General features: G+C 34.2%; 1 protein-coding gene across 3 annotated transcripts in view; it reads left to right on the top strand.

Moving 5' to 3' along the window:
• U2SURP (U2 snRNP associated SURP domain containing) overlaps positions 1-19,076 on the top strand; it is a 56,044-nt gene extending 36,968 nt beyond the window's left edge. For all 3 annotated transcript variants that reach the window (XM_012437106.2, XM_012437107.2, XM_064378782.1), the window contains 5 exons: positions 3,908-4,067; positions 9,439-9,549; positions 11,894-12,012; positions 13,193-13,369; positions 14,551-19,076. In XM_012437106.2, the coding sequence (XP_012292529.2) occupies positions 3,908-4,067; positions 9,439-9,549; positions 11,894-12,012; positions 13,193-13,369; positions 14,551-14,689 (706 nt within the window). In that variant the 3' untranslated portion in view covers positions 14,690-19,076. The remainder of the gene's footprint in view (positions 1-3,907; positions 4,068-9,438; positions 9,550-11,893; positions 12,013-13,192; positions 13,370-14,550) is intronic.
• Positions 19,077-21,897: the final 2,821 nt, after the last annotated feature.

Below are 21,897 nucleotides of genomic sequence, written 5' to 3' on the forward strand. Positions count from 1 at the left end.
CATCAAATACTGTTTTGGGCTCCACAAAAAGTGGTTTTTAAAATGTGAGTAGGAAAGGTTATACTCCTTTTCTTTTGGATTGTACATTGCTAAGAAAAATATTGCATTAGGGAGATTGTGTTATTTAAATGTAAACCTTTCAGAAGAACTAAGAATGAATACAGAGGGGAAAAAAAAACATTTCTTTTGAAATATGGAGAAAGAATAATTTTGATTTTGCTGTTTGTTAATCACCCCAAAATTGTTTTTGTATTTGACACTGATTGTAGGCATCTCTGCTCTCAAATTCTTTTGCAAATTTGCATTGGTAGTTTTTAGGAAGTGCTTGACACTTTTTAAAATTGCAATGGGAGTTGTTTTTTTTTTTTAATGAGTAGGAAGAGATGGTATCACAAACACAAAGCACAGGTTTCTGTCTTTATAAATTTTGCATTCTTTTATTGTTTTCAAATAAGAGAGCTGGTGTATCCTAGCACAATATGGGCATTTGTGTGGATTTAATAAATGGGCATTTGGATTGTTGGGAAAATGTGATCAATCCCCAGGTTATAGAAACACAGTTTGATATGATGGTAAAAACTTGTCTACAATGATGTTTTTCCAGAAATGTTGGTATGATCAGAACAAGTCAGCAGTGATGATGACAAAATATTTACAAAATATAGATGTGGCTTGCTATTAGAAATAGCTATCTGAGGCTGTTTAGGAATGCACAAATTGGGAACAGTTTAGTTCAGTTTACTTTAAAAAAGTGATTTTCTGAACCCTTATGTTCATGATCCTATCATTAGCTACATCTTACCATTTTAGAATCACTGCTTTAAAAGTAGTATATGTACTCATCAAAATAATTGTTTAATTTGGGAGGAAGGCAAAGTAGAAAAGCCATTGAATTGAAAAAAAGTATTGTTTCATTAGTTTTATTTCTATAAAGGTATTAGTGTTTTTGGCGTAAAACTGAAATTTGTGTTAATGTTTGGAATGTGAATACATTTTAGCATGGATGTTGGAATAATCATACGTTGATGGAAGCCTGGATCACTAGGAGTATAATTTTAGATTTTTCATTTTTCTTAGGAATTCCAAATAAATCATAATAATGTAAAAAAGTAGAAAGTACAAAGCAAGGGAAAAAAACCTTTCGCATACAGCTTCTGATCCTTGAAATTTTATCATGCCTCACTACTACTCTCTAGTGGCTGAATCAGAAATGCCTCTTTACTTAAGGCTGATTTTGTAACTAGTAATTACTGTATTTTGTGGCAATATTGTGATTTGTGGCAGAAATGTGATTTAAAAAAAGCACGTTTTGAAGAAAAGTTACAAAAGCAGTTTCATTTGTACTGAATACTGTATGAATTTAGAATCTTGAACTTGCATGTCTTTTAAAAAAAGAACGAGAGGAATAAGCTGGGATAAGATTTGAACCTCGAATTGTGACTAAAGCTAAGGCCAAAACCAGTTAAGAAAAACTGCTTAGGCCTTGAAAAAATTATAGTAGTAATTAAAAATATTTGCATATTTTAAATCATGAATAGAGCTAATTTTAAAAGTTTTAAGTAATATGGTTAAATGTTTAATGTTCAGCCATCTAGACCTTTCTGTGTAAATAAAAACATGGATAGCTATTTGAACATAAATGATGTAATACTATTGTACATACTGTTGTGACACCTTTATCATTTTAATTCCATCTATTTACCTGTTCTGTATTCATCCATGATTAAAATGGTATTATTCCATTTTAATCCATCTATTTACCTGTTCTGTATTCATCTATGATTGAAAACAGACATTTAGGTAAACATACAAGAATGTTTACTAAGGAATATTTGAAATTGCCAAAAAAAAAAAAAAAAGTAACAGACTAGAATTGGTTAAGTAATCAATATCTGCTATATTATTGATTCATAGTAACTGTGACTCAGTTTAATGAAATCACTTCCTTATTGACTCTTAGAATAATTCTTCAGTAAACATCCCTGTTTACATAAACACACATACACTTCAGCAATTTAAAAGCATCTGAAACACTTGTAAAATTTTATGTACCATAAATCAGGAAATTCTTGTGTTTTAAAAAACTTAAAAACTGTATTAGGAAATTTCTGACAAATTAATGAGATATGTTAGGTAAAAATATTCTTTTTTCCCAAAAAGAATATTTTTAAACTGTTGTTTTTGACTTTTCCTAATACTAATATTATAGGTATTGAGTTGTACCTATACAGCGATATTAATGATTTGTGGAGTTCTGAAGATGAAGTTAGTAAAACACTTTAGTAATGTCTAGAAAGGGCCAGTGGGTGAGAAATTTAAAAGTTAGTATCAGATTTTTCTCAGTACTATATCTTTTCTGATTCAGAATTGACTGCACTTTCTTTTTATCTGCCTGGCTTAAATTTTTCTCTCATACAATGAAAGTCTTATTATATTAAACTTTATTTAAATTTTATTTGGAAAGAATTGATTATAACTGTTTTTACATTATGAGGAATAATTCTACATGTATATTAAAAAGAATCTTTCTGCTTATTGTAGAATATACTTAGTACCCAAATACTAACCATAGAAGGGCTTGCAAGGTTCAAGTTTCAAAGGCAAAATAGCGTTTGTTCTGTTATGCCAGTAATGTTGTTATCACAGTCAACATTGTTTGTAAGGAATTTTGTTTGTATATACATAAACATTCTGAGTTTGTTTGTACATGGGCATCTTGTTTTGCCCAGATTTATTTGACAATAATACACACACACACACACACACACACACACACACACACCCCACCTAGTCCCAGAACATAAAACATTTTTTTTTAAACCCATTAATTCTTTGTGCTTCAGAAACACTTCGTTACTCCTGTACTAGTATTGATGACTGACCAGCTTTACACATAGTTGCCTGTTTGTGTTTCCACTAGACTGCTTCTGGACGGACAGGAAAGTTTTTCTTCTTTGTATCCTAAGTGACTTACTCATGACTGTCTTTCAGGTTTTTATTTTCTTCTTGTCTGACTCAGAACCAGTGCAACTTTCAGAATCAACTAAAATGTGAATACTTATATTTGCTAATATATGAAATGTATACATTGCTTTATTGTTAAGGTTATGTGCTAAACAGATAAGGTCTTTACTAGCTGCATTGATTATTTCCTAATAACTCTGTGACTCAAGCTCATGTGTTTTCTAGATTGATTATAGGCTCTGCTGAAATTATTAAAGGCACACATAAATCTTTTTTTATTTTTTTAAATTTTCATTTTAATAGTTTTTGAGGTACAAGTGGTTTTGGGTTACATGGATATTTAGTGGTGATTACTGAGATTTTGGTGTACCTGTCACCTGAGCAGTATACACTGTACCCAATATATAGTCTTTATTCCTCAGCCCCTCCTATCCTTCCAAGTCCCAGGAGTCCCTTGTATCATTCTTATGCCTTTGCATCCTTGTAGCTTAACTCTCACTTATAAATGAGAACGTTTAATATTTGTGAATATTGTTACTCACAATATGAGTGAAGTAACTCAGGAATGGAAAACATAAAGCTTCTTGAAATCACTCTGAACTGTGAAGTATGCAGAAACTGTTGATTATTCATTTCATTTAACTGGTACAAGGAAAGTTTGTTGCAAATGAAAGGCACACAGATAACATTAACGTAAGCAGAATCTATTAAAGTATGCTTATGTTGAAGCTCAAACTTTTTCTGTGGAGGAAAGAAGTGTTTTATAAAATTGTCTATAAAATATTGATGGAATATTTTGCAAAACATGCTTGAGGTATAAATTGTATTATGTTTTGCTTATGTTATTTAAGCTCTAAGACAGTGAAAAATAAAATATGTGGACTGTAAAATATGGTACACTCTTGCTGCCTTGACATACAGTGTATTCTGCTTATTTCTAAAGTCAAGAAGAAGAAAGTGAAGATGAAGAAGATACTCAAAGTTCCAAATCTGAAGAACATCATTTGTACTCTAACCCAATCAAAGAAGAAATGACTGAGTCCAAGTTCTCTAAGTACTCTGAAATGAGTGAGGAGAAACGAGCCAAACTTCGTGAAATTGAGGTTAGTGTTGCAGTGAAAAATAAATTACACTTTACTGGCTTTTCACTTTCTCCACCAAACTGAGCTTCCTCTTTGCATCATACTTTAGTATATACTGTTCCCTCTGTCTGCTTAGAACTCCTCATACCAGGTGACTTTTCTTCAGGCCGCTTAGTTCAACAATCTGTTCACTCACAGTATCCTTTTCTTACCCTTTTGGATTTGCTTGCTTCTTTCTGTTTATTTCTTTGTGATTTTACATGTATTGTGGGGTATGTATGTGAATGTGTATTTTTTTCGTTTGCTTACCTGCTTGCTTGCTTATTTAATGTCTCTTTTCCCCATTAGGCTGCACTTTCTATGAGGGGAAAAGACTATGTCTGTTTTCTCTTCATCATTGTTATCTCTAATACATGGCACATAGGAGATCCTCTGAAGAAATGGATTCTAATATATATAGATTTTATATATATGTACACACATATATAATACATTATGTGTTATACTGTGAGAAATCCATTTCATTTGAGTGTTGATAGTATGTAACTAGAAAGAAGTAAAATATTTTCTGGCATATTCTAGTTATGTTTACATTTTATTATATTAGGCTCATTTTTAATGTCTGTACCTGTAATATGGAGGAGAGTAGACATTGAGTGGGTCTTAATACTAAAAGGTGGGGGAATGTGCAGAAGAGCCCAAACTACCTCAGGCAGACATTTCCCTCCCTTTTCCCCCCCCTCCCCTGTCCATTTTTTGTTATTATTGTTGTTGGTGGTGTTGTTTGGAGATAGGGTGTTTCTCGGAGTGCTGTGGTGTGACCTTAGCTCACTGCAATGTTATACTACCAGGCTAAAGGGATTCTCCCACGTCAGCCTCATGAGTAGCTAGGTCTACAGATGTGCACCACCAAGCCCCCCAACTAATTTTTTTTTTTTTTTTAATAGAGGTTAGGTCTCACTGTGTTGCCCAGGCTGGTCTCGCCTTCTCCTTTTTAAATGCCTTTTGTTTTGTCCAGAGCTATTTGGACATGTCAGAGAGCGACGGGCTTTGTAATGCCCTCAAGGGGATGAAATATTCCCAGTAAATGCTAGCAGTAGTTTAGCAGTCGGTCTCGAACCTCAAAAGAATTTATGAGAGTGAATTTTCATACTCTGTACATTCATCGAACAGTATTTTTGAATGCCCGCGTATGTCAGTACTGTTTCCCTTGCTAACTTACGATACCTGTCACATTAGTTACCTCACTGCCACTTCTCCACATAGTCACTGTTGGGCTGATACAAGTTCTTGCCCACCTCTTTATCAGACATCACCAAACTGAAAAGTAAACAGAGACAACATTTTGTTTTAACCTTATATATAGTCAGCATGGTGTCATTTATAAGTAGAAATGAAGGATTTTCAGAGTTGATTAGTTGATTTATTTTTTCCTGGGATGTATTCGTATACATTTTAAATATGATTTTTAGGGGGATAAGATGTGTGTCAGTGAACACTCTCACCTGTGCACCTTTTCATCCTATACATGCCCCTCTTTTACTCCTCTCACCTTACTAAACGCTCTGCCTTGAGTAGAAACAGACTTGAGTTAAATAAAAATATATTTTCTTGATAATAAAAGCTATTCCCTTATAAATGCCCGACTGTTCAGAATGTTTTATTTCCTTATTAACTTGAAGAGAGGAAACCATATTATTTAGCCTTTTTCTGTTAACTTAGGTGGTTTTTATAAACCTTATTCTTTCCATATATGTGACACACGTGCATGCACATTGCATACATACACATATGCATACATTTTCATACTTTATGTGCTCTTTTGTAATCTGACCTCTTCTTTGTGTATTCAGTGATTATTTCTTCTGGTTTCATAGTGACTGCCTCTCACGACTTAGTTGTCTTTCTGTGATTTGGACTGTGAACTAAGTCCTGATTTTAAAATGTATATCTTGGTTTCATTTTAGAATTATCTAATACTTCTCCCATATATCCTTTGAGAGATTTAGTCATAATGGAATAAAATTTCACAACAGGTGGCAAACTTGGACTAGAACTCAGGGCTGATGAGCAAACTAGGGCTTTTCCTAGCTCTCTTCTCTGCCCCTAAATTTGGATATCCATTTCTAGATTTAGAATCCAGTGAGTACTAACCCTTTTATTGGAGAACCATTAAATAAAGAATAAAGTTCTAAATTAGTTTCTTCAATTAGTTCTATTATATACTATGGTATATATACTATAATTTTCCATCCCCACTTGTGTCCTAATAAAGATACCTATAGCTGAACATTTTTAAGCATAGAATAAACAAAAAACAAATGATTCGTGTTACAAAATTCTAACATCTTTTGTAAAAGCACAAAAATCTTGTAGCTATATGATATTGTGGTGGCCAGAAGCAAGTTCTTAATCTTTCAGATACCACTGAGAGCAGTGCCTAGGTTGGAGTTACCTTTTCTCGTTCTACTATTGTCCCCATTTCTATCAACAAGGTTGGAAGAGTAGAATAGTGGGTGAGGAACCAAGTGAAGGTCTTCTGTCTTGTTGGAAGAGAGAGATCACGTTCTTTCCTCTTGCCTGGGGAAAGAGTGAATAGTTGAGTTGGAAGGTGATACCTGTGTGAGGCCTGAAGGCAACAAGTGATGGATGGTTAACAAGCCATTGCATGGGCCACTTCGTTTTGTGTTGAGACCCTTGATCATTTGTTTTCTGTGTGCCTTGGACTTGTGCTTGAGCCTCAGTTAGACTATATCAGCAGGAACTATAAGTAGGGATTGTATAGTGATTTTTAAATAGATTATCTTAGGAATCCCTTTTCTCCCCTAAATAACATTCAGGTCTGTTGTTTGACTCTTGGACACTTAACTCTTAAACTTATTTTCTACAAATACATTCTGTAGAAGAGTCATCTTGGTCATGAGGGGCTTCACACAGTGATGAACTTAGTTGTTTATGTTGCCCACCCCACACCCCGTTGCTTTCTCAGCCTTCCATCTTGTCTTTTAAATGTAGTCATCCTTAAAACACACCGACTTTTAGAGAGCTTTGAAAGAAGAGAAGGAGAGAACATCAAAGCTCTGGTTATAAAAGATTCTGATTATAGAAGTGAAAATATGTCTGAAATCCCAACACTTTGAGAGGCTGACATGGGCAGATTACTTGAGGTTAGGAGTTTGAGACCAGCTTGGCCAACATGGTCAAACCCCGTGTTGACCATACAAAAGTTAGCCAGCCATGGAGGCTGATGTAGGAGAATCGCTTGAACCCAGGAGACTCTGGGAGGTGGAGATTGCAGTGAGCTGAGATAGCTGCCACTGCATTCCAGTCTGGGTGACAAAGTGAGATATCATCTCAAACAATAAATAATTTCTTTTTTTAAAGTGAAAATAGATGGTAAAAGGACAAAATTGGAGAACTTATAAGTAACATTCATGAAGTCAAAAATAGTGAAAATACCGCTTGGGGCCAGGCATGGTGGCTGACGCCTATAATCCCAGCACTTTGGGAGGCCGAGATGGATAGATCAGTTGAGGTCAGGAGTTCAAGACCAACCCAGCCAACATGGCAAAACCCTGTCTCTACTTAAAAAACATACAAAAATTAGCCACTTGAGAAGCTGAGGTGGGAGAATCGCTTGAACCTTGGAGGTGGAGGTTGCAGTGAGCCAAGATTGTGCCACTGCTGACAGAGTGAGACTCTATCTCAAAAAGGAAAAGAAAAGAAAAAATACCACTTGGAATGGGGTGGGAAATGTTTTTGTAGCTTGTTTCTATTCTGTTGGAAAGACTAATTTATAGTAAAGGGATTAAAAAGCAAATGAGGTCTTGTTTTTGAAGTATAAATAGTATGCTATAGCAGCATTTAGTCCATTTAAAGGACATACCAGTGTCTGAATAAAACAGGATAAAATGTTAGCATCTACAGGAATTTCATTAGACAAGAATGCTTCCTCTTTCTCTTTGAGTGGAACGATATTGAGCAGATTGGCAGCCCAGTGGTACCATCCAAGATCCATGTGCTTTCTACAACTTGGAGGATCTTCCAGGTCCTTTCACCTTATTTGCCCTCCTTTAGAATTCAAGAAGAAGGTATTTTCACCCTTGTAAATTTTTTGGATAATTTAAACTCCTCTAAGCCTTAGGGTAGTTTTTATTTTAACCACTTTGTGGAGTCTTTATTTTTAAATTCAAAATAAATCATGCATTTATTCTTTTTACTATTTTTATATAGTACAAAATTTTTAGATACTTAAACCTCCAGAATAAAAAGTAAAATTCTCACTTATTGCAAGTTTTTTTCTCTCCCTGTAACTGAATTTACTAGTTTTCTCAGATCTTTATGCGTTGCAATATATAGGTGTATTATATGTATCTGTTCATGTGTTAGCCAGAAATCTCTGGGTAAACACGTAGTTGTTCTGCTTTTACAAACAATGTTGCAATGAGTATCTTGTACAAATACCTTTGTGAACTTATATAGGTATCCTGAAGGATAAAAATAAGAGATGGATGTTTTTCTGGTCTGGTTTTTTTTTTGTTTGTTTGTTTGTTTTTTGAGATGGAGTTTTGTTCTTGTTGCCCAGGCTGAAGTGCAGTGGTGCGATCTCAGCTCACTGCAACCTCTGCCTCCCGGGTTCAGGCAGTTCTCCTGCCTCAGCCTCCTGAGTAGCTGGCATTACAGGCATGCGACACCACGGCCAGCTGATGTTATATTTTTAGTAGAGATGGGATTTCTTCATGTTGGTCAGGCTGGTCTCGAACGCCCAATCTCATCATCCACCCACCTCGGCTTCTCAAAGTGCTAGGATTACAGGTTTGAGCCTCTGTGCCTGGCCTAGTCTGTTTTAATCAGTATTTACTCTTATTGTCTTATAAAGTACTCTCCAAATATGATTTAACCTTTTCTTTGTGATTTGAGGTCTGGTGATTGCACTGTGAGTGAAACCTTCAGACTGTGTGCACTTTTGTGTGTTTGGTCTTACACGAGCTGAACCAGAATGTCATGGCCCCCTACCCCTGCCTCTTTTTTAAAGATGTTTATCTGTGTTCTGTTGACTCTAATATCTTGCTGGTAACCTTGCTTTAGCAACCTTGCTTTTCTAATTTATGGAACCAGATACCAAATTTTTTATAATTGTATTGAGAGAATAAATGGCTTCTTACAGCCATGAAGCCTGTTTCGTGGTTTTTGAGTCCTCTCGTGATCACAGAAAGCTCCTATCTGATCAGTTGACTTTTGCGTAGTTGGGCTTATTTGACAAGTGGCCCTCAGGTGAGGTTGTATTTTGACTGAGTACTAATTAGTTATTATGCTGTAGAAAAGAAGCAAAACAGTGCTTGAGAAGCTAGAATGATGAAAATACTTATTTTTAAAATGTTTAATTTCACAGCTCAAAGTTATGAAGTTTCAGGATGAACTGGAATCTGGAAAAAGACCTAAAAAACCAGGCCAGAGTTTTCAGGAGCAAGTAGAACACTACAGAGATAAACTTCTTCAACGAGTAAGAAATAAATATACCCAATAATACACATTTTTTTGAAGTTATTTATTTGACTTCCTAGAATATTGGTATACTCAAAGGTGATTTCAAATTGCGTCCTTTGTGTGAATTTTAGAAACATTTGAAATTTGATATTTTGAAAGCATTTCATTTTGAAAAGGAGTTGAAAGGCAGCAGCACACTTTTATTCTGGGTCCTACCTGTGGACAAGAAGATTAATTCTGCTAAAAGCATGCTTTCAAAACTGGAAAACCCTCAGGATGAGTCATATTTGTGACAGGGAGACACCAACAACCCTGAGAGGTGGTACAGAAAGAAAAAGATGGAGGCAGAGTTTGGGAAGTTCTGATGTTGAGAAGTTTATTTCATTTCCCATGGTTTCCATGGAGGGACAGCAAGTGGTAGAATACTTCATTGGTGAGTTCTGAGTGTTTGAGGGACTTTATATTCTCATGTATCATAAAATATATAGGAATATGCAGAGAATTTTAGAACCAGGAATCCCAGGAATTTTGTTGGGACTGCTATTGAAAAAAAAAAACCACCCCAATAATAGATTATATAGAAACTGAAATAGGAAAAGAGCCATAAAAAGGGAACGTATAATCATTATGAAGCTGTTAAGGTACAAAACTGGCAATGGGGAGCAGTCTGGTAAAGCAACAGTGGTGCTGCTCAGACCTATGAAATTCTGGTGCTGCTCTCCTAGGCCAGTCACTGCAGCTTGCTTTTTCTCTGAAACTGGGTTGATATTTCCAATTTTGTAAGATTGTGAGTTAGATAACAGCTACTATTATTACTGTTACTCTTTGTTAGAGAATTAGAATGTTTAAAATATTACATGTATTTTATTTGTATTATGGTTCCTATAAAATAGGCATCTCAATCAGGAAATCATTTTCATTATCAATCAGGAAAATGCAACCTACAGGTCACCAGAGGAAGTCAGTCTCCTCAGCAGCACTCTTTAAAAGTTGCATTCTGTATATTTGGAAGAAATATAAGTAAGAGTTTGTAAAAGATGCTACTTACCTATTCTCCATGGGTCCCTTTGGAAATGCTGGCAGGTTATTGATCTGCATAGAAGATTACACCTTGAGATGGTCACTAGTCCTGATGGTAGCAAGCACAAAATGAATAATACTTATATTACCACTTTAGTCTCCTTGCGCTCTATGATTATAATAGGAGAGAAGGAATAAGGTCCTTGCCTGATTCTGTATATAGTTGTATTAGAACACAGCCATGCACATTGACTTGAGTATTTTATATGTGGCTTCCACTCTGCTGTGGCAGAGTTGAGTAGTTGTGACAGAGACTGTATGTGGCCCACAGAGAGTATTTACTGTATACTGGCTCTGTTCAAAAAGTGTTTGTCAACTTCTGGAATAGGCACTTTTCACCTTTTAAAAATTAGAAGAATCAACTAACACATTAACACATAGCTTTCTTGATGCATATAAATCAGAGAAGTTAAATTCCTGTTAGTGAAGAACTAAGTTAGTTTTGTGGATTTATTTTCTGTAGTCACTCCTTTAATTATATACAGAAATCAGAATTTCAAATGAGAAGTGGCAGTTGTAGCATCTGGGGATAAATTTTTGTTTGTTTGTTTGTTTATACAATTGTAGAGTCATGTAGTCAGTTTGTATTTTTTATAAGTTAGGATTTAAAAACTGCGGTGTAATTGGTACTTGTTTCCCACTAACAGAATTTTGATGGAAGATTATTGTGAATAACCATTTTCCTTTTCCAGGCTTTTTTCTTTGGTAATAGCTCTTTTTGATTAAATCAACTTGCTTATAGTTAGAGGGATCACTTTCTACTGACTTTTTTTGTAACTTACGATAGAAAGGGCAGTACATTGTTAGCTTTTTCTGATTCGAATTTTTCGGCAGGTGGAACAGTGTGGGAAGAGCTCTGACTCTACAGCTTGGTCTCAAATTCTGACTTTACTCTCTTGTGTGACCATGGACGTGATGTTTAATCTTTCTGAGTCTCCATTTTCATTTCTAGAATGAGGATAATAGTAATTTTCTTAGGGATGCTTTAAATGATTACATGAAATGGTCTGTGGAAAGTTGTTTAGTACATTGTTTGGCTTATGGTAAGCACTCAGTAAATGTTTAGCTGCTGTTGCTAGGATTAGTTTTATTCAGTATAAGCAGAAGAAATGACTAGTTTTTTTGGAGGAGTAGATTTTGTTTTTTTAAAACAGTATTGTACTTTAGTAATTTAAGAAATTATTTTCTATAAGAGAAAATATCGTTATATAAATGAGATCGTTATATAAACCCAGATTAATATTTTTAAACAACTTAATATTTTCTTTAAAAAATAACAGGAGAAAGAGAAAGAGTTAGAAAGAGAACGAGAAAGAGACAAGAAAGATAAGGAAAAATTGGAATCTCGCTCCAAAGACAAGAAAGAAAAAGATGAGTGTACTCCAACAAGGAAGGAAAGGTATACCATTTTTCATATTTAATGTATATACTGGTTTCAGGATTTGCAATGGTGTTTTATAATATTTTCATCATTGATGACAGCAAACTGGAAGTGTTTGTTCATGATAAACTTGTTTGAATCCTGCCTGCAGGAGGCAGAAGTAGCTGATAAGTGGGGCACTTAGTTGGCACTTGACTTAGTTAACTGGGGCATCATGCCTTTACATGGTTTATATGGTATCCTTAGCCTTAGTTCAGTGTGAGAATTCAGTTACAGTATTAGATATCAAACCTGAGGCTTAAGTAACAAAACAACTTGCTAGATCTTCCTTGTTGCATCCAGTCTTAAGTATTTTTTCCAGTCTCTGTGCTGAGGCTGCTACTTGTAAACTTGAGTCTCAGTCTTATCTTGAAAGGAGATTGTATACATAGGCCTTAGCTCACTTCAAGTCTTCTTTCTAATGAAAAGCATTTCTCTTTGTTTTTATTTTTTACTCTCACAGTTCCTAAATCTCTGATTTAGTAAAGAAAATTGCAGAACTGAGGGTTTCCTAATAAAAAGACCAAGCAATTGTAAATAAAAGTCTAGCTTAGTCACACTACAGATGTTTACAAATAACGAGTTATGCCAATTGGTTAAAAATCTGACCTTTTTTTGTCTTTTATTACTATTTTGACATAATTTTAGATTTTAGGAAAGTTGCAAGAATAGTATAATTGATAGATAGCCTTCACCCACATTACCCAAATGTTGAAGTATTTCTACTTTTGCTTTATTCTTCCTCTTCTGTCCCACCTCCAACCATTTAAGAATAATTTGCCAACATGATGCCCCATTCTCTTAACCACATTCATTTAACCACAATAAAAATAACAGTTTAGGAAATTAACATTTAAAAAAACTGATATTCAATCCAGAGACCTTAATTAAATTTTGCCAATTGTTTCAGTAATATCTTTTATTGCAAAAAGAAAATCCAATTTAGTTGAATTCATTTGTTGTCTCTTGGCAGCCTATCTTTAAGACTTACTTGTTCTTGCTACAAAGGACTTTGAATATTGTTAAAAGTAGCATTACATGGTTAGTGAGAACAAAAGTTAAAGTAAGCTGGTAGGAATTAATAGCTAATTTAGTAAAGGAAAATGAATACCTGATCCTTTGCTCATTTATGGAATGTTTTGGGGGCTTTGTTCCATAGGAAGAGGCGACACAGTACATCCCCCAGCCCATCTCGCAGTAGCAGTGGTAGACGAGTGAAATCCCCATCACCAAAATCGGAGCGATCAGAGCGTTCAGAAAGATCTCATAAAGAGAGCTCACGGTCCAGGTCATCTCACAAAGATTCTCCTAGAGATGTTAGCAAAAAAGCCAAAAGGTAAATGCAAGTCATTTTTGCTAATATTTCAGATACCAATTTCCTTGTCATTTCACCAGCTTTTGAAAATAATTTGGTTGGCATACTTTTTTTTTTTTAAGGATTTTAGAAAACCAAAGACATACACTTTCATTTTTGGTTATTCCTTCCCACCTCCTCATCCCAATCTCTTTCATGACTGAAGTACAAGGCTTCCAACAAGTGAGGACCAGCCAAGAATTTTAAACATCATATCCAATGTTTCCTGTGGAATAGGGTTAGCTGCTTTACTTTTCATTCTGTTCTTTACTTTCTATAGAATATTCTTTGATTTTTGTCAAAGCTGAAAGAAACACACATTTTTTTTTTCCCCATAGCAATATTATTAGCAAGTTCTTGGGTAGAGATTTTTGGAAATACATATTACAAATACCATTTTTAAAGTATGTAGTATTTTATATACTTTTTTAGTTCCAGAAAAATGATTCAGAAATGTTTTATTTATCTGGTGATACATTGAGGAATTTTCCTGAGAGCTAAAACTGCTTTATGTGCTAGTACTTTATTATTATAACTATTTTTAGTAAAATCTTTGTAGAATAGATAGCCTTCTCCTTTTCTAAATGGCACCTGCATATATATGTATGTGTTATATATGTATGTGTATATATATGTATATTTATTGATTAGAGTAATCTTCATGAATAGCACTTAAAAAATTACAGTGTCTTAAATGATACCATTGAATGATACTGCAGTAGTTGTTTGCTTTAAGATGATAAACTTCAAAGCTGCTGTGTTTTTTAAATTTTGTGAATGATCTTAAGTGCAACTTTGAACTTTATCTTGTAGATTAAAGGTTCAAATTTGGGGATTAACAGTCATTTGAGGAGCTTGTTAAAAATGCAGATTCTCAGTTCCCACTTATAGAGATTTTGATTCAGTAGAGCAGTGGTAAGGCACACAAATCTGTCTTTATAAACAAGTGCTCTACTGGTGATCATTGATGCAGTGCATAGTAAGTACAAAATAAATACGTTTGTGTGTATGTACAATAGACAGAGTTTAAATTTTAGAAGTTTTTTGTCTTCAGTGATTTTTCACTGTGCTCTGTTAAAGATAATTTTTGATAGTTTAAGGATAATCAGTTTTGATCACATGAATACTTTGATCAATTGGGATTTTTTTGTTTGTTTCCTTAGATCACCATCTGGTTCAAGGACACCTAAAAGGTCTAGGCGGTCACGATCTAGATCCCCTAAAAAATCAGGGAAGAAGTCCAGATCCCAGTCCAGATCTCCACACAGGTCTCATAAAAAGTCAAAGAAAAACAAACACTGACGTAAATTTTTAAGATGCTGTCACTTATTGGAAATGCCATTTGTTTTGTGCCTGAATGGTCTGTTTTTTAAAAAAACAAAAAGAAAAAATCAAATGAAAGAGCATTCCTGGGGTTTTTTGTTTGTTTGTTTGTGAATGCATGTGTAAACTCATGAGTAACTGCATCTGTAGATCTGTCATTGTTTTATATTGTGTAAATTACTTTCATTGTGGCTATTTCTCAAGGTGAAATTTTATTGTGCTAATGAATTTCATCAGAAATGTGTATAATGGATCTGCTGGCAGTAGTAGTATTTTGTTTAGGATGTTGTGACTTAGCAAAAATAATACAGACATCTTCCCCCCTTTTGTAGCTTTGACAATTTGAATTAGATTTCAAATAAAATCTGAACAGAAAACTATAATGTTGTTTTTTTGCCCCACTGGTGATACTGAGTCCCTTAAAGTCCTACTGAGTTTCGCACTACTGTTGTGTTTCATATACCTAATGCACTTTATAAGCTCCAGTGTTCAAGTAGCTTAAGTTTTATATTTACAAAGATGACTATCCAAATTAAGGGACCTGAAACTCCTATTTGATGGTTTGCTAACCATTTTCTTTGATAAGTTTCTCTTGGGTAATACTAATACCCGGATATCAAAGACTAGGTAGATATGGCATGGTGTTTTGTTAGTGGGATGCCTGGATAAAACATTTTTTCACAGAAGCAATATGTATTCCATACATCCAGCCCATGTTGTGAGTAACTACTTACTTTTAGGGGAAAATTAAATATCTTCTTCATTTCCTCTTCTATCATGAAAGAAGTTTATTTGTAAAAGAAATTTTCTAACAAGGTTTGGCCATAGGATTCTCTTGTATGATAGTTGACTTTTTATAATCTTCTGTAGCCTGTCTTTCAAACACTGGCATCAAAATATTTTTTTACAAGTTTCTGTTTAAACAGCTTAGTTGGTTTCCTCCTCACCCCCAAGAGACTTGGGTTTAGTTATAGCTTTAAGTAAAATTTTAAAATAAAATGTTTTTCAGGAAACTTAGTATCTAATGGTTTATAAATTCAAGGTTCAAAAAGTTGATTTAAACCATTTGCAGAGTTGAACTCTATTATGAAAATAAATTTGCTACGGTATGAGGAAGAAATAAAACTTGTGTAATGGTGGTCGTAATATTGCTACGATTATAATAAAGGGTTATGTAGAATTGAACTGACACTATTATTTGTGAATCTTGATTTCAGTTTTTTATGTAGGTACTTTATACAGTGGTTTGGTTTTTTTTTCTCCTCCCTAAAAGAGAAAGTGGAAAATATTCTAACAATGGATTATTTTGATTTAGTTTGCTTTTTAATAAAATCTTTTCAACTTGTTTTACTTAATCTTGCCTAGTCACAAATTAAGATGCTGTATCCATGATTTGGAGAGCAGCTATATTAGCTGAGCAGTGAGATACACTATTTCCAAACTGTGCACACCTATAATAGCTTTGGAAATGAGCCAGTCACTGTTTGACTTAATGGTTCTTATCAGCATGCAAATATTGCTTGAAAGTTATTTCCTTATCATTCACTGTTTTGTTAGTCCATTTTGTTAGGAAACATTAATTCCTAAGATTTGTTCAGAATAATGAAAAGTGAACATTTGGTGCTGATACTCAAAAACCTATAAATGTAGACATTTAAAAAGTAACATTTTTTTCTCCCCTGTTCATTGCTTGGGAGCATGGAATTTTATAACTACCTTACTTTGCAAAAATAATGGTAGTGTTGAATTGGTGGTGATTTTGGCATTCCATCTTACACTGGTATCTAGTATAGGCTTAGAAAAAATTGGTCAGGTGATTTTTCCAGTCAAGTTGCAAGGGGTGCTTATTTCTCTCTCTTTCAAAAAAAGACATCCTGGAGAAGCAGGATTGAGTAAAAAATTTTAGGTCAGTTTTGGGTGCTTATTTGTAGTATTTCTCCTACTGCAGTGGAGTTTAGCAGTTCTTTTTATGTGGATTCAGATACATATCATAGTTTATCTTATAGTGGGTGAAACTGACTTTGTTTTGTGAGGATTTCTTAGGCCCGATAGAATATATATTCTGTGAAGTTTGTTCATGTAAGTATTAGATTGTATTGGATTTTTTTTTCTTGAATTGCAAATGGTATTATTAGATAGGTTAATTCCAGTTTTACTTCATGACATAATATCTAGAGTAAACCTACTTAATAACCCCATGGATTCTATGAAAGTTTAATGGGATCAGAAATTGGTGACTTATAAGGGGGAAGATATTCTACCATGTTTTTAAAATAGTTCATTATTCATGTTTCTTGTCTAAAGAACACTTGAGTTACAGAGCAAAATTTCTATAGGTTGATTAGAATGTTCATAAGCATGGTCTTCCAGTTACAGGAAAGACCATGTTCCATCTATAGACACCTACTGTCCTCTACCATAGCCACATGCCAGAGTGGTTATCCATGATTCTTATAAAGGGCGTGACTTAGGCTCTTTACCCTCCAACTTAATGTTTATATATAGGGATTGTTTACTAGGTTAATGACTTTAACTCCCCTCTTTTCTATAGGTGAGAGAAAATGAGTAAGTGTTGGTCTGTTTCTTACCAAAGAGAGATAGACTTATGATGGAAAATGATCATGTCTGTGAATTTCATCTTTGATATTATAGTTCTTTATTACAGATAGTAAGCATATAGGAATTTCTGAGCTATAACATGTTGAGAAGTTAGAAATTAAAGAACTAACACAGCAAAAAGTGCTGACTCAAAAGATGCTCTTGTTTGGCTCAGAATGTTTTTGGCTTTTCTGCTAAAGGTGGCAGAAATTACACAGATCTGATTTTTCTTTTTTGAGACGGAGTCTCCCTCTGCCGCCCAGGCTGGAGTGCAGTGGCATGATCTTGGCTCACTGAAACCTCTGCCTCCTGGGTTCAAGCGATTCTCCTGCCTCAGCCTCCTGAATAGCTGGGACTACAGGCGCCCACCACCATGCATAGCTAATTTTTTGTATTTTTAGTAGAGACGGGGTTTCACTGTGTTAGCCAGGATGGTCTTGATCTCCTGACCTCGTGATCTACCTGCCTCGGCCTCCCAAAGTGCTGGGATTAACAGGCGTGAGCCACCATGCCTGGCCTTGATTTTTCTTTATTACAGACCATTCTTGTGGGCTTACCCTGAGTCTTTTAACCCAATTACTGAATCTTAGAGAGAATACTTGCTTATTTATGACTTACGTAGTTCCCCCAAAATTTTAATATTCTTGAGCACTTGGAAATACTTTTGAGAAATTTTAACCATGATTAAATTTAGGTTTATTAGAAATATTCTGTACATATTTGCCTCCATGGTGGCATAAGTTCTGAAAAATTATATGACCGTGACAATAGTTTATCATCATTATCATTCATAATAAGGGTAAATAAATCTCTCTATTGCCAAAGTGACTTAAACTGTTCTGATGACCACACAGTGTGATTTCTTTAGCAGAGAAGGTTGGTTTTAAAAATAAATAATGCCACTTTTCTAAGATTGTACAGTTTAAAAATAAAGTTTGTTATTTTTGTTTATTGTTTTCCTCTTCTATTACGTTTTAGTGAAAAGCCTAATCACAGGAAATTGTGCAGATACTAGTGAAGATACTAGTATAAGTTTAAAGGAACATGTGACTATAAAAATCTCACATTTACAAAGTGCTTGGTCTCTTCATATTTCACACGCATGTTTTAGAATAGATTTTAAGGAGTGTTTAATTCATTATCCTTTTGACTTTTAAAATTTTTGTTATCAACTTCCTAGGACTTATAATATACAAATAAGTACAAATCCCAGGGGAAGTGTTACGATGATAGACTAAAAGGTGGGAATGTGCTGCTGTTCCGTGAGCCTTGTTCATTGTTGAAAATTTGATGCCTCTGTTTATTCAGTACCACCTCATGGAGCTTCAATGTAAATGGATTATATGTATAATTGGTAATTTGTATAGTTTTGTAGATTGTAGATTAAATGCACTCATCATGTCACATGTAATTGTGCTTGGAGTATTTGTGTTTTATTCTTTTACTTCAATGGGTTCTTGTCTGTTACATCTCTGGTGATTTGAAATATCAGGAAAGACAGTTTGTCAGAAGTTAGAATAATATAGTTGAAATCAGCTTGGCTAAAATATTCTACAGTAAGACAATTTCTTTTGGGTGAATCGATTCTTATAATTCAGTTACTTTTGATGTAAGGATTAGGTTTATTGTTGAGCTGCTTTCCAGATCAGACTGTCACTTTTTAGTTTTTCTACATAAAGATTATATAGTTGCAAACAAAGCTTGTGAAATTTCCCTTTTGTTGCTTCTTTTAATTACTTTAATAAAAGTACATTGTTTTCATAGCAAACTTAGACTGTTCATGTAATTTTCTCCATATTGTTTTTCCAATGCAAGCTCAGTAAATATCTAGTTTTTCAGCAGCTTTCTCTCAAGTGAAATAAGTGATGTGACATGTTTATCAGTTATGGTTAAAATGTTACTACATCTTACATGTTGAAACTATGATCAGATATTTTCATGCCAGATGGTTCTCTTGGTTAGGAAATTTCATTTCCTTGTTGGTTCCCTTTTTAAAAAGTTACTCTGTTTATTTCATTGAGAAAAATTGTCAACATTGTACAAAAGTAAAATAGTACAGTGAACATTACATACCATCAACCTGCAGATAACAACTTAGATGTATCTCTAAATATTTTGTTTTTAAAACATACCTGCAGTGTCATTGTCATATTAACAAATCATTCTATCTTATTTAAAAAGACAGTTATTTTAATTGTGATAAAATACTCATAACAAAATTTGCCTCTTAGCAAAGTGATGTTAGGTATACTCATATGATTATGCAGCCAATTTCCAGAACTTTTTTGTCTTGCAAAATTGAAACTCTGTACCCATTAAACAACTCATTTCCCTCTTCCTCCCCTGTCTCTCAATCTCATCATTCTACTTTCTGTTTCTGAGTTTGAGTACTCTAGATACAGCATATAATTGAAATCATACAGTATTTGTCTTTTTTTGCGACTGCCTTATTTCACTTAGCATATCATCGAGGTTCATCCATGTTACAGCATATGTATATTGTTTCCTTTGTAAAGCCCACTGTTTCTTTGAAGTTTCTATTTTCTTATGGAATTTGAAAATGATTTAGCCAAAGTGGTTCATTAGTATTTTCTATTTTGAGTAAAACTTCAAAAGAGAACATATAATACCAAGTGTATATGCCAACTACTCCACTTTAACTATTTTCACTTTTTGTGCTCTCTATTCTCTTTAATGGTTACATATGATGTACTTTGATATCAACCCTTCATAGCATAGGGTACAAAATATACTTTTGAAGCAAACTGATTTTGAAATTGTAGTGAATTGGTACTATTAATTACCATACTTGAATGCTTTTTTAGTTTTATTTATTGCCTGATGAAAAGTAAACTTAAAATTTTAACATGTAGTAAACTCAGTGATTGGATTAAATATTCATTTTTGTCACAGAGAAAGGAAAAATAGCTTTTTTGATTTTTTTTCCAAGTTATTTTCTCCCATCCTTAGGAAATATGGTGTATCAAATTGTTTGGGAATAAATAACTTACTTTTTGATTTCCAAATGAGATTTGGCATGGCACAGTGTTGAAGGAAGAGGAAAGGCCTGGGCTGTGGAGTCACATTTGGATTTGTATACCAGCCATTTGTCTCTACTAGCTGTGTGATCTTCTGAAATCTTTTTTTTTATCACCTATAAAGTGGGGATATTAACCTTGAATGGTTATTGAAAGGATGAAAGTACATGTACATGGCACACAGTTGTCATACAGTGGTGCTTAAATAAATATTCAGTATTCCTAAAAACTAATGGTGGGAACATGTTATAACTAAAACAAGATAAAGAATAACATTATAATTCCATAGCATTGATACCTTTAAAAGATTTCTTTATGTTTGATTTGTATTCCGTTAACAGATTCTATAAATTTAAAGTTGGTGATAATGTTGGCATATATATTGCATATAGAATACCACTTTGTAATCTGCTTTCCCAGTATTTTAGATGACATTTAATTCTTCCTCTCCTATGAGAAAAACTCTTACATAGATTTTAAAATATACTTTTTATTAATTGTCATTTATTATTGTGAATTCCACTAACAAAGTTCCTGGAAGGAGGAATCCCATATAGGAAAATCTAAATGTAAACAGTTGAAATAGGGGATATGTGGAAAAAGCCTGGAGAAAAGTGTAAAGTATGATGAAGCACTGGATTCTTTGTCCAAGTTCAAAGTAAAAGAAAAATCTGTACAGATTATCAGAGTAGAGCAGCAGTATGCAATTTTTACAAAATGGGTGGACAGAAAACAGTATCCTGTAAGAAAATTAAGAAGAGAGCTAGTATTGTGAGTACAATTGAATTCCCATATTTTGTGTGTATTTGCAAATTACAGTTTATATTTTCAGATTATGCAAGAATAAGAAATGTACCCTAAAATTACTTTTAGAATACAGAGTTCAAACTCTGCGGAATTTGAAAAGGAAATTACAGTTTAAATTCAATTCAGAATCAACCACTTTTTAGTAACGTCCTTGGACACATGAAGTTCTTTGGCGTTCTCACAGCTGCACAAACTAGAATAGCACAACTTTGATTAAAAATACTATTTGAGTCCTCCATATAGCTGAAACATTGACTTTGGGAAAGAATAAGCGCCTTGCTATATAGTTAGCTACCTAGGCCACTAAACGTTCTTATTACATGAGGGTGGTATTAGATGATTGATATTGTTTGGATGTTTATCCCCTCCAAATCTCATGTTGAAATGGAGTATTTCCAGTGTTGAAGGTGGGGCCTAGTTGGAGGTGTTTGGATCATGAAGGCACATCCCTCATGAATGGCTCGGTGTGGTGGTAGTTCACGTGAGTTCTGGTTGCTTGAAAGAGGATGGCACCTTCCCCCTCTCTTTTGTTCCTGCTCTTCCCGTATAATATGCCTGTTCTCCCTTTACCTTCCACCATGATTGTGAGCTTCCTGAGGCCCTGACCAGAAGCAGATGCCAGCACCATGATTCCTATACAGCATGCAAAACCGTGAGCCAGAATAAACCTCTTTTCTTTATAAATTGCTCAGCTTTGGGTATTTCTTTAGAGCAATGCAAAATGGCCTAATTATTTTTGTTTCA

The sequence above is a fragment of the Aotus nancymaae genome, unplaced genomic scaffold (genome assembly GCF_030222135.1).
Source record: "Aotus nancymaae isolate 86718 unplaced genomic scaffold, 86718_ANA_hifiasm-v0.15.2.pri h1tg000019l, whole genome shotgun sequence".
NCBI classification, from domain to species: domain Eukaryota; kingdom Metazoa; phylum Chordata; class Mammalia; order Primates; family Aotidae; genus Aotus; species Aotus nancymaae.